General features: G+C 33.7%; 1 protein-coding gene across 7 annotated transcripts; it reads right to left on the bottom strand.

Annotated features, from left to right (window-relative positions):
* Positions 1-809: 809 nt before the first annotated feature.
* Positions 810-11,547, bottom strand: LOC108331663 (lysine-specific demethylase JMJ21). Of its 7 annotated transcripts, none has more exons than XM_052875839.1 (17): positions 11,294-11,542; positions 10,879-10,989; positions 10,704-10,759; positions 10,436-10,578; positions 9,720-9,917; positions 9,388-9,587; positions 7,134-7,233; positions 6,142-6,717; positions 5,930-6,052; positions 4,364-4,444; positions 3,954-4,285; positions 3,778-3,855; positions 3,598-3,684; positions 3,205-3,271; positions 2,894-3,101; positions 2,109-2,262; positions 810-1,256 (listed from the first exon to the last, which is right to left on the bottom strand). In XM_052875839.1, the coding sequence occupies exons 1-17, from the start codon at positions 11,419-11,421 to the stop codon at positions 1,118-1,120; spliced, it is 2,781 nt and encodes a 926-aa protein (XP_052731799.1). In that variant the 5' UTR covers positions 11,422-11,542; the 3' UTR covers positions 810-1,117. The 7 variants fall into 7 exon arrangements, with proteins under 7 accessions (XP_052731799.1, XP_052731800.1, XP_052731801.1 ...); XM_052875840.1 differs by having other exon boundaries at positions 3,598-3,855; positions 6,142-6,260; positions 6,366-6,717; positions 11,294-11,540; XM_052875841.1 differs by having other exon boundaries at positions 3,598-3,855; positions 6,142-6,260; positions 6,441-6,717; positions 11,294-11,539.
* Between the last annotated feature and the right edge of the window lie 407 nt (positions 11,548-11,954).

Genomic DNA, 11,954 nt, shown 5'->3' with positions numbered 1-11,954 from the left:
TAACACATATGGTAAGCTAAGTATATATGTGATGGTACTAAAATTATGCGGATTTTATGGGTAAGTTATTTTCTCCTCAGCGAATTCAATATTTTTAAATTGAAAAAGCTCAGATCATTTTGTTAGTTAAACAAATCGTTTTAATATGGTCCTAAGGTTTGGATTGTTGGGTGAGTAAATTACTTATTGAGTGAAATTCATTTTATAAAAATTCAGAGAACTTAAAGTCATTGATCGTTTGGATGAGTGCAATTTCATTAGACAAATTATTTGTTGAAAGTTTTTTGTACTTGTTCGTTCAACGTATCAATTCTTTTGTTGACCAAAATTTAAGATTTTAAAATCTAGAGAGCTCAAAGAAGATTAAGTTAAGTATTATTTGAATAAATACGCTTCCAAATATATCTCGCTAATCAAATGAGTATATATGTTGAAGGAGCCTTAAATTTTAAAATTCTCAATCTAATTATGTGAGCTTATGTGCTTGGCTAAGTTAGAGAGGAATATTTTATGTATAAAAATCATTATTTTGAGGTTTGAAATAAATAAAAATGCATGGGTGTGTAACTAAGTTGAGTAAAGACATGTGTCATAATATAGTGAGATGTGGACTTGATATACGTATGATCTGAAAGTGTAAAAAAAGTGTCCGATAGTGTGTTTATTTGAATGGAGTAGATTATGTATTGAACTGAAATTCCGAGAATAATAGTGTGTATATATGGGTGGTCATGTATATATTACATTGGCAGAAGTTCTAATGCAGTTTAATAATAATCTGAGAGAAATTAAAGAACATCGATCAAGCATATTCATATAATATAGTTTTGAATTTATAGGAAAAATTGTACATTTACGGTTGCAATCTATGCCAGAGGAAGAAAAATTTAATGACTCCGCAACTGCATCAAGTTTAGTCGAAGGGGGAACTTTACTATAAATTATCAAACAAAATGTAATCAATAAAAAAGCTAACGACAAACAAATACATGTGCTGAACTCTCCTCTATCATTTACGGGTACAGAATATAGTACAGGACAATTTAAATATTTATCATCACTGCCACTGAGCTCCTACGTACATTCGGTTCCAAAAATATTTAAAGGCTGGCAATGGTCACGGAAAGCCTTTGTAATTGTTCAGTTCCCCCCACACTGCCAGCTCAACTTCTTCCCATGACTGTGCTGACCTCAGTTCTTCCCATATGCTAAAAAGAGCTCCCAATACATTGTCATGATGCAAGATACAATAACACCTACAATTTCAAGAAAATGAATAAAACCCAACCAACTACTCAAACAATTGCTAAACGTATTAAATCCACGCACAGAGTAAACCATTTTTCTGTAAAAAACATAACCCTTATTTAATAGGTAGAATACAATAGTTAAAGGATTAAATTAAAAAAATTCAATGCCCCTGGATTAACTGTTAACAAAATCCTTAAAACAATCGTATCATTGTTTGAATTATTAGATGTAGCGAAGTAAAGTTTCTACTCCATTGTTTCAAAGAAAATGAAACTGAGTAATAGCTTTACTACTGTAGTTCCATCCCATTTAAGTTAATTAGGGGAAGAAAACTAGAGACATGAGATTGAATGGGACAGAATGGATTCTACAATGATATGCTTCAGTTTACACTATTAGACAATCCAAACCGAAAAATTCCACTGATCCAGACATAACGTTATGCTTTTGATAATTGACCACAAGAAAAGCGTTTAGGACCAAGTCGTCATCTATGGCTTCCACAACTCTATTTGCGACTAACAAATTTACAATTACCAATTTATCAACAAGGGTTTTTGTTTTAAATTGCTGTTAATTTCAGTTAACAATATAAAATGCCTTTCAAAACAGTTAAATACATAACTATTCTAATGAAATATCGTAAAATTCATTACGCAATATGTCAATAATTATTAACGGTATAATTAGTACTAAAAAAATCCGTCTTGACTGGGTAAGGCTATATACGGGAGCGTGACTGATTTCATTGACTATAGGTAGACAATTTCACATTTCTAGATAAATTTGTTCGTGTAAATTGAAATGCACGGTCATAAGAAATTAATTATGTAAAAATTATGGAGACAGTTACTTACATGGCAAGATATGAAAGTCGGCCAAACTTTTGATCACGCTCTGTTGACTCAAGAACAAAAGGCAGTTTGTAACTTTCTGAAAACTGCTTAAGGAGACGTGAATCACCTCTAAACACATCTAAATAAATTGGTATCAAGTCAACAAGAGGATCACCTGCAAATGAAGAGAAAAAAAACTGAAACAACCACCAAATAGAAATAACATCAGAGTATATTTACTGCAGTGTTACTTTCGAACACTTCTGCCTGGCGTTAAAGAGTTGATGTACAAATGATGAGCCAATCAAAAATAGTTGTAAACTTAATTATAATATATTAGACAGACTAATAAGAGGAAGGTGGAATAAGAACTAAAAACCATCCTAACTGGGTAATGGCAGAAAATTGTGAAAACAGACAAAAAGGAAGCGGCATTCCTCTGAAAGTAATGAAGAATGAAATATGAAAACACAATATTTCGGGAAATTGTTACAACGATAACTACTTTAGAACAACAAATTCTTAGGGATAAAGCTAAAATCATGATGATTACTTTTTGCAGAAGAACATGCATTAGCCTGAAAACGGTAAAAGTACTACAAACGAAAAATAAATACTACTTAGGTGTTAATAACATGTATTTGTTCGTGTATATCACAGAAAACACATCAGTTCAACTGTACAGATTAAAAAAAAAATCTTGTAGATTATGAAAGTACTTAAAAAATTATGATGCAATACGATCACAACATTCCAATATAAGTTCGATACAAATTTCTTGGATGTAGGAAAGCAGAAGTACTGACCTATTGAAAGATCACTAAAGTCAAGAATGTGACTAGGACACCATGATTTTACTTCATGATTACTCAACAAACCATTGCCCAGCATGGTGCTATCTTCATTATTCCCAGCAGGGGTAGAGAAAACCAATGATGGTTTCATGTAAATGTTATCATCCATAATGTCCGTGTGTATCCAGGAGCAAGGTTTACAAGCATAGTTTCCAAACTTCTGAAGTCCAATAAAAGTTACATAGATTATAGAAACAAATCAACTCTGGCATATCCACACAAAAAAGTTGATATCAAAATGTGAATTTGAATTTAGAAAAAACCTCAGCAAAATCAGGTGGAATATATTCATCAATCTTCTCAATGAGTTTGCTAGGAATTGGATCACCCCTACAAAATAGAGACTAGTGTGTTACAGAAGAACATAGGTAGGCAAAACAAAAAAATAAAACATAACAACACATGAATAAAGTTCAAAATAAAAAGGATTGAGTCAAAAGAAAGCTTTAAATAGTTGTTAAACACTGCTACTGAAATTGGCAGTTTTCCTATCTATAAGAACTCCTTTTCAACTTCAAAGTGTTTGGTAGGCTATTAAACTTTCATTCCTATGCATAAAAAATTATTTTTTCCCCATGGTCATTTCTTACATATATCAACTCATTCGAACCATACTGTTTAACAGGAAGTCATGGGCCAAAAGGGACAAATTGTACCACTTGGTCAAACGGCTTGACACATCTTTCCTCATCTTTGCTAAGGTTCTGGTGAAGAGCCACCATTCTGCTGTAACATTTGATTTACTGTTAACAGTTGCAATAGAACCATTAGCCTCAACCAAGCTTAATTCATGATCAATATCAAAGAAAGATGAGATATTTGGAGGCGGATATGACAAAAGATGAAGATGATGCAGTTGCTCCCCCAAGAATGAAGCCAAGTTTGTTGTATCTTCCCATGTCAGTTTATCTCTTCTGCATAAAACTAAATACATAAGATACGGAGAATTATGTTACTTCTAGAAATAAGAAACTAGATTTGCTACTAATTAACACTAAATGACATGACTTACAATTCTGCAAACATATTCCCTGCACATCGTTTTGTTATCACATATGGCCATATGTTTGAGTTACCAGCTAAGCTACCTGCTTCATCCACAGGCATCCCAGCATTCCTATACTCTAACTGTTTCCTGCCCCACACCCCAAATGAGAAATCATCGACACTGCATTTCCTACTGGTGATATCGTTTTTCACAATGATATCAGGTACACCTTTTCCATCCCAACTTAAATTGGTACAAGATCCATTTTCAAGATAAATAATTCCACTGGCCAAAACATCAGGTATATGTTTACTAAGCGGGGAGTTGGCTTCATGCAACCGACTCTGAAACTCTAGCTGTAAAATATACAGAAAAATATTAAAATTAGATATACGTACATCATAAGCAATGGAAACAGAATGCCAATAAAGTACCTCTGTGCCTAAACCATAAAGTGAAGCTTCCAGTCCTCCTTCAACAAAAATCTTAACAACAGTGTTTCCCACTAAATAAACCTGGTTAGATAACGGAGATATTCCCAGTCAGAAAGCTATTATATACTCCAAAATTACTGTTAAAAGATGAATGATCACACCAGAAGCCATTCTCATGCCATAACTCAAGTCCAGAATATTAGGACCTATTTAGGATGCTTGTGAGTTCTCCTTTTTTAGTTTTAAACAAAACAACGTGCTTGGCTGAAACGAAGTTGAATTGGTTTTTAATTCAATTTTGAAACACTTTGACATCAATTTTTAAAACAATAAAGGAAATGACTTCTAGCCATGAAAATAAATTTAACTCTTCCATTTCTCCCAAAAGACCCAATATCACTACCACCTCCCACCACAACACCAGACAATGACCATCACAGCCACTGCCACCACTATCATTATAATCATTGCCACTAATACCATCACTTGTTGTGGCCTTCATGATCATTGTCACCACCACCATTATTTTTGTTGTTGCTACCGGCACTGCTACCACCAATATAGTATAGCCACCACCATTTCATCACCAAAAGTCCGCAGCTACAAGACCACCCCACTACTGACCCCACAATCATTTATATTACCCAAAGTGCTTGAATTAGGAATTAGAGAATGGTTTTCTATTAAAATTTGAAAAAAAACAACACAATATAGAGACTAAAAACATAAAACTGGATGTTTTTAAATTTTTAAAATTTCCAAACTCAATTGACAACCATACCAAATAGGGCCTTAATAAACAAAGCTAAATAATATATGTGTATATTTATAGCAGTTCAAGAACCATAGGACAATATTCAGGATCACAATAGTGAAAACTACGACACAAACTTAAAAACATAGCAAAGATCAACAACCAAAATATCATTTGATCTGGTTGTTTATTGGTTTTCTTCCTGCAGTAAAAGTGACAAGCTATTCACGTATTGCTGAGGCTAGGTGCTGGTCCTTGCCTCTTGAAGATACTTTCTCCAGTGCCTAGTGGAGCACCTCATGAGGTGCCAAAAAACAACTAAAAAATCTGTTTGTTTTTTCCTCAGATGGCAATCATGGCAGAAAAAACCGACCCAAAATAAGTAACTTAAGGCAGAATAAATAAAAGAACCCAAAACGCCTACAGCAGAACTTGGGATCAATACAGTAGTTCATCAAATATTTTTCTATAAGACAAGTCAATAGTGGAGGAAGCATACTGAAATGTGATTTTGTTCCATATGTTTCAACTGAGTATTAACTTCAAAGATTTGGACAAGGATAATAAAATTATTAACTAATATGCTTAATATTTCAGTAAAGTCCAATCATTTCAAATAAAACCTTTAAGGACTCCACTAAAATCTACAATTGTTCCAAGGCCATGGTGGGTTATTTTCAATTTATCAATTTTATTGTTACACTACGGAGCAAATATTTTTGTTGAAGCCCAAGAAAAGTTATTGTGTTTCAATCTTCAAGAAAATACAAGTTAAAATTATTAAAAGAAATAAGCAGAAAAAAAAAACTCACAGGATTGCTACCCGTACCAACTGGAAGCCTTTCATCGTCAGTGGGAGGGGGCAAATTATGGAAGGCACAAATTTTTGATAGGCATTCTAACCACTTGTTGGCATTTAGTGCAATACATGCTCCCTAGACATATATAAATTGAAAAAGGTCATAAAATCTGATAATGTAACAGTGTGAGCTGAAAGAATGCATAACTGGAGGAAGAAAATAACCTTCCATAATAGCTCTCTTAATTTTGGTTTTTGAATCCAGAGCTTGGATAGCCATTCTCTTAGTTCTCGCTGACCAATGCTGTTTCCTGAGCTCCACAGGGAACTGTAGTGGTCTCTGTCTTTATCCAAAAACATGGATAAGAAGTTTATATCATAGGAAAATCCATCTTTCCATAAATTGTAGCTTCTAGATACACCATTTATGGCTCTTTTATTATATATACCATCAACATCTTTCTGAGTTTTGGCTCTTTTCTCTTTCCTTGACAAATCATTGTAACTTGAGTTATTTTCCTTACATGGTATGTTCTGTCTGACATTTTCATAACCATCTTCATCAAGAGCAAGCAACCCAACACGGCAAACTCCTTTATGATGATAACCAGGTGCCATATCCAAACATACAAATTCGAAATTGTTGGAATTCACAAAATTCTGCGTGACAGCAATAGTTGTTTCCAAATTTAGCACACAGTGCCACCATCCACTTGGAACATAAATTGTTTCTCCAGGTAGCTGTGTACACTCAATTGGCTTGTCTTCGTCAGCAAGAAGAGGATAAAAGTCTAGCCACCACTGCAAGCAAACATATACGTGACTAACAATAATAACCACATTGTTAGGAAAATGCTTCAAGACTGAAACATGTCCACATTCAGCTTATGTTGCGTCTACTTGTTGCTATAGTAGACATAAGGCGCCAGTTATTTTCATTTTAATCTGTTTTGTTCTTCCCATGTGAGTTCATGGTTTATTCTTAAGACCATGTTGTTGGTGAGTAGTTATTCTTTAAGCTTTATCAATTGTAATCTTTCTAGAGTGAAAAAACTGAGTTCGATCTTCTTATACATATGTATTGTTCTCTTTGGAATACTCTGATTTTCTTTTCACTTAAATAATTACAACACGCATCAACAGATCGGCACAAAAAATTACTATGGTTCACCACTAAAAAGAGAATATATACCACTACAATTACAATATTGTAGTACCTGCAGTGATGATGGAGTCTCAACATTGACATCACCGTCTTCTTCATTAACATGAACAGTCACACCCAAAGGCACTTTTCCTGGCGGATATAATGCCCACCTATCAAATGTACGTGAAATATTACCACTTCAACATTAGTTATCTGGAACATAATCAAGAACTAACACAGAGAACCTAAGCACCAAATCAAATAAAATTTGTGTAATCTGTTATTGAATCAATAAAGAACAAGAATTCTAATTTATGTTAAATAATCGAGCCCATACCAGATCAACATTTTCCTTATGCTTGCTATGACATTTACTTACTGCTTGCTTGGTTCAGTTTATTTGGAAAAATAAATGCTTATTTTTGCCAACATGCTCAAAAGTTTTGAAAAATAAGCAATTATTTTCTAGATTTAAGTTGTACCAAACGTGCTAATAGTAATCCATTGACTCTCATGTTCAGAAGGATGTCTACCAACAGCCCTCTTTCCCAACAAATACGCACACACACATGGGTGCCAAGTGGGGGGTGGTTTGCAGGGGGGGAGGCAGAGAGAATTAAGAAAGAAAAAAAGAGAGCTTAATTTTAGTTTATACGACATCTACCTACAACATCTAAGACCCATGAGATTGATAAAACTGAAGTGTCTTTAGAGGATATAGGTTTTTTTGTTTTTAGGATTCTTGTTCAATCTTGGTCCATATAAAATTTTAAGAACCTAGTACTAGTAAAATATTAGCTTACATAACAAGAATAATACTCTACGTCTAAAAATGACCAATCTTCTCACATACGATCTCAGTGCTACTATCTTATTAATTCTTCCATGTAGCATTAGTTCAAAAAACATTGAAATATAGTTTAGAATACAGGAAATGGAGTAACTATTACTTTAAATATTATAATACAAACTAAATAATTTATACTGCACATAATGCTAAAAAATATAAATAAGTTCATGACCAATAATAAGTTAGTTTATACAGAAATACCTATCAATTTAAGAGCTTTAAGAACAAAGAAAAGAAGTCCAAAAAAAAAATTGATGGTGAAATTAAATTAGTACAAAAAGAACCTGATAAATTAAATAAATATCAGTATAATGTGAACTGGAGACACAAGGGAAAAAATGTCCAGTAAAGTGTGAAGAAACAAAGGTCAAAATGGGAGTACCTTTTTTATGGAATGGTCAGAGCAGAACATTCTCACATCCAATTATATTTTCAAAATAAATAAAAAAGGCATTAAAAAGGGAGAGAAGTCATAATCTACCCAAAAACCTCTAAACAACATTGTTCCGTGATGAAGTATTTAAAGCAGGTATCAAGGTATTGCTAGCTGTAGCATGCAAAAATCTCTGCTGTTGCAGCTGAACAGTCCGCTATCGGAAAACACTTTGCTATTTCATTCCCATAGCAGCTAGGGTACCCTCCCCTTCTTATATTATCTTGAGAGGCCTTTTGAATTTTCTTTGTAAATTTTATCTTTTAACTAAATATAAGAAATAATTATTCATATAATAGGAATTAAATGTAATATTAGTGTGTATTAAAGAGTACTTATTGAGAATTAATATGGAACTCAGAAGGTTTTACCTAATTCATCCTATAAAAGGATGCACTTTCCACTTTGTAATATAATGAGATGACATATATATGAATTCTGACCAAAAATGAGATTTCTCTTTGTGAGAGCATTGTGGAGCTGAGTTATAAGAACCTCAATTTTGGTCTTATTAGGGTAACATATAGCGGTCAACTCCATGACTTTTCACTCACCTTCTCATGTTTTCTGAGTGTGGTTTCAATATCTTTCTCATCACCTTCACTATAGCATGCTAATGACTACTATGATTGAAAACCAAATTTGGAACTTGTAAACCAAACAATATCTTTGCTCACAACCATTGAGTAGGAATGCATTAGTAGCTAATAAAAAGTAATATTAATAAGCTGGAGCAATAGCCCATCGGCTTAATGGCACCTAGTTTCTTGAGGAAAAAATAGATGCCAAGTTTAACCTCTAAGAAGTCTCACTACTTACGGTTTAATCCATTTTTCCTCATTCCTAACCTCCACAGTAACTCCAAAAAACAAAAAAGAAAGAATTCTAATAAGCTGGAGGAACCGATTTATCATTTTCAAGGATTAAACTCAGAAATGGACCATGCATATAGCTTCCTCAAACGCCATGTAAACAGTCACAGACTAGGTACACAGCAAAAATGGAGACAAAATTTACTGGTCAAGAGGCTTAGATCTTTACCTTTTACGCCCACAAAGAAGAGTATTCCATGCACTGGTAAGAGCTGGATCAACATGCCAAGAGGCACCGGATCTCTCTGGTCCAATTATGAACCACTTATAGGATGGTCTTTTATTTGTGTCTAAGATATCAAAGAAGTCTTCTTCAAAAAGATGAGGCACACAATAATCCTTCAATAAGCTAGGTGCAGCTTCACCAAACTGAATTAGTGGTAAAAAAAAGTTAAAAGAACTTGCAAACTCTCAAGTACTGCAGAACAAGAAATAGGAAAGGAAATAGTGCATGGAGGTGGACCGGTGCATAATGAAACATAAATATCTCACAATAAGCACCTTTTCATCAAAAATATACAAGGGATCTTCATCATGCTGAACTTTCATGTACGAGACATAATCCTTGAACTTCATGGAGATCTTCCGGGCGCCCCGTTGAGAAATTTTAAATGCTACATCTCCGTAGTTTAGCAACAACTGGTCAGTTGTCCATTTATGCCTGGCGGGCCATGTATCAGCCAATCCACTGAGCATAACCTGGATGCGTAATTCATTAAAATTAAACTTTAATAAAAAATAAAAATAAAAATAATTGGAAATTCAAGATTGATAAATTTCAAAATATCTAGAACGCTTAACATGACCTACAACCAGACTATTATCATCTGCAAAGGACCCTTATTTAGAAAGACAAGGGATTCTCATCTCTCACTTTCCATCTTACAAGAAAAAAAAAAAACTGGAGAAAACAATACCACTATTCAAATACTTCAGAGATTAATAGCAAATGTGAATACGAATATAGATATAAACTAACTAACTAACTAATGTACACCAGTGCTAGAAGGCTCCTATGCAAAGGTATGGGGGAAGGTTCTTGTACACAAACTCACGATTGCATATGCAAAGAGTCTGTTTCCATATTAAAACCCAAGACCTTAGTAAGACTGTGAGTGAATCCAAAGATAAGAAGTTATAAATTAAAATAGAACCATCTCAATTCTCAAGGAATAAAAATAATAGAGTTCACTGTTAAGATTATTTTATCCCAGTACCGGTTTCTTTGCATCATACTCATTATAGAAGTCCTTCAATGAGATGTCTTTTATTCTTTCCACATTTCCAGTATCAGCATGAAATGCACCCAATGTGGTATGACAGCGGTATAATCTCCTGTACAAAAATAAAGAGTTGAACCCTGCATAGAGGTGAGTATTAGTGGTCGATAGAAAAGTCTTCCATATGATTTTCTCAGAGCATATAGCCTAAATTTCCCAAGAATATAGAAGATACATAAGAGACTAGTAGTGTTAGAACTCTCACCATCAAAATATAAAGGTCCTCTATGGTATTCTTTGTATTTGTCGGGAAGATTCAAACTGCATACAAATTCCCAATTCGAAACAAGTTAAAAACGCTATACAGAAACTAAAATTAAGTGCCAGAAAAGATAATAATCAGTTTCAGAACGAGCAATTGCATATGAAGAGAGACATACTTATGCAGAACAGTTTTCTTCCAAGAGCCTTTGTATTGAAGCAAACCAGTCGCTTCTTTTAGGCATAGACTCATCCACAACGGTTCTTCGTTGCATAGTGTGTACATCACACTGCCAAAATTTAATTTCCCACACTTAGATAAACATTATACCACATGACTCATGAGCTATACGCTTTATTTACCATAACAATGTTGGTCAATGAATCATAGTCACACGAAAAGCAAAACATCAAAAGTACAAATGAATGAAACCACCATGCACAATCCATTTGCATCAAGATTCATACGGAAAACGATATGATAAAGAAGCTGTATCGAAGAGACTTCAATAAGAATCAAAAGTTGTAGGAAAATGAAGGAGAAAAATATAGAAATAGAAAACAAAGAAAGGAAGCAGTGGTAGAAAGCATTACCTGCTAACACAAGCCACCCGAGCAACATCTCTGGGAGTGAAACGTTCCAAAATCGCGCAGAGGATTTCGTCGGGAAGGACTCGTAGGTCTCCAAGAGCTTCTGTCCTGCGATCTCTCCGAGACTCCATCCAATGTCAAATTCAACTTCACAACAAACTGATTAATATCTTTTCTCTTCAAAACAAAGTATTTATACAATTTCAATTTATGCAACAAACAAAAAACACAAGTAGGCGGTTAGAAGAAGAAGACGAGAAAGAGGCTGGAACGCGTTGTAAGATTAATGTAAGAACTATAATTAAATATTTTTATTTTATTTTTAAAATTCATAATTTATAGAAAGTTAATTTTTTTAATAAGATTTCATTCTAGGCTCTGTAATTAGAGATGTTCACTTAGAATAAGATAAGAATAAAACTTGATCAGAATATGTAAGAGCTTCTAAGAAACTTCTATGTTACTTGTGCACTTTCCGTCGTTTCTACGCCACAATATGGGCATTGGCTTCTACTCATTTTTATTATTTATTAGGGGAAAAAGGAAAACAAGGTATGTGAAAAAAGAATTGAATGTGCAATGAGTCTATTATACTGATTAAAACTTTTATGTGTACACAAAAATTCATAATATATTTGTAGGCAATAAATATAAATTTTTTCTC

This window comes from Vigna angularis, chromosome 4, assembly GCF_016808095.1.
Source record: "Vigna angularis cultivar LongXiaoDou No.4 chromosome 4, ASM1680809v1, whole genome shotgun sequence".
NCBI classification, from domain to species: domain Eukaryota; kingdom Viridiplantae; phylum Streptophyta; class Magnoliopsida; order Fabales; family Fabaceae; genus Vigna; species Vigna angularis.
This window is presented reverse-complemented; position numbering and strand designations above follow the sequence as displayed.

What these genes read in the sequence shown, in the direction of transcription:
- LOC108331663 (XM_017566512.2), bottom strand. Translation starts at nt 11,421, where the DNA reads ATGGAGTCTCGGAGAGATCGCAGGACAGAAGCTCTTGGAGACCTACGA. An exon ending in GGGAATATGTTTGCAGAATT is followed by an intron (nt 3,856 to 3,953) that starts GTAAGTCATGTC and finishes AGTTTTATGCAG; the next exon opens with AAGAGATAAACTGACATGGG. An exon ending in CGACTTTCATATCTTGCCAT is followed by an intron (nt 1,257 to 2,108) that starts GTAAGTAACTGT and finishes TTGAAATTGTAG; the next exon opens with GTGTTATTGTATCTTGCATC.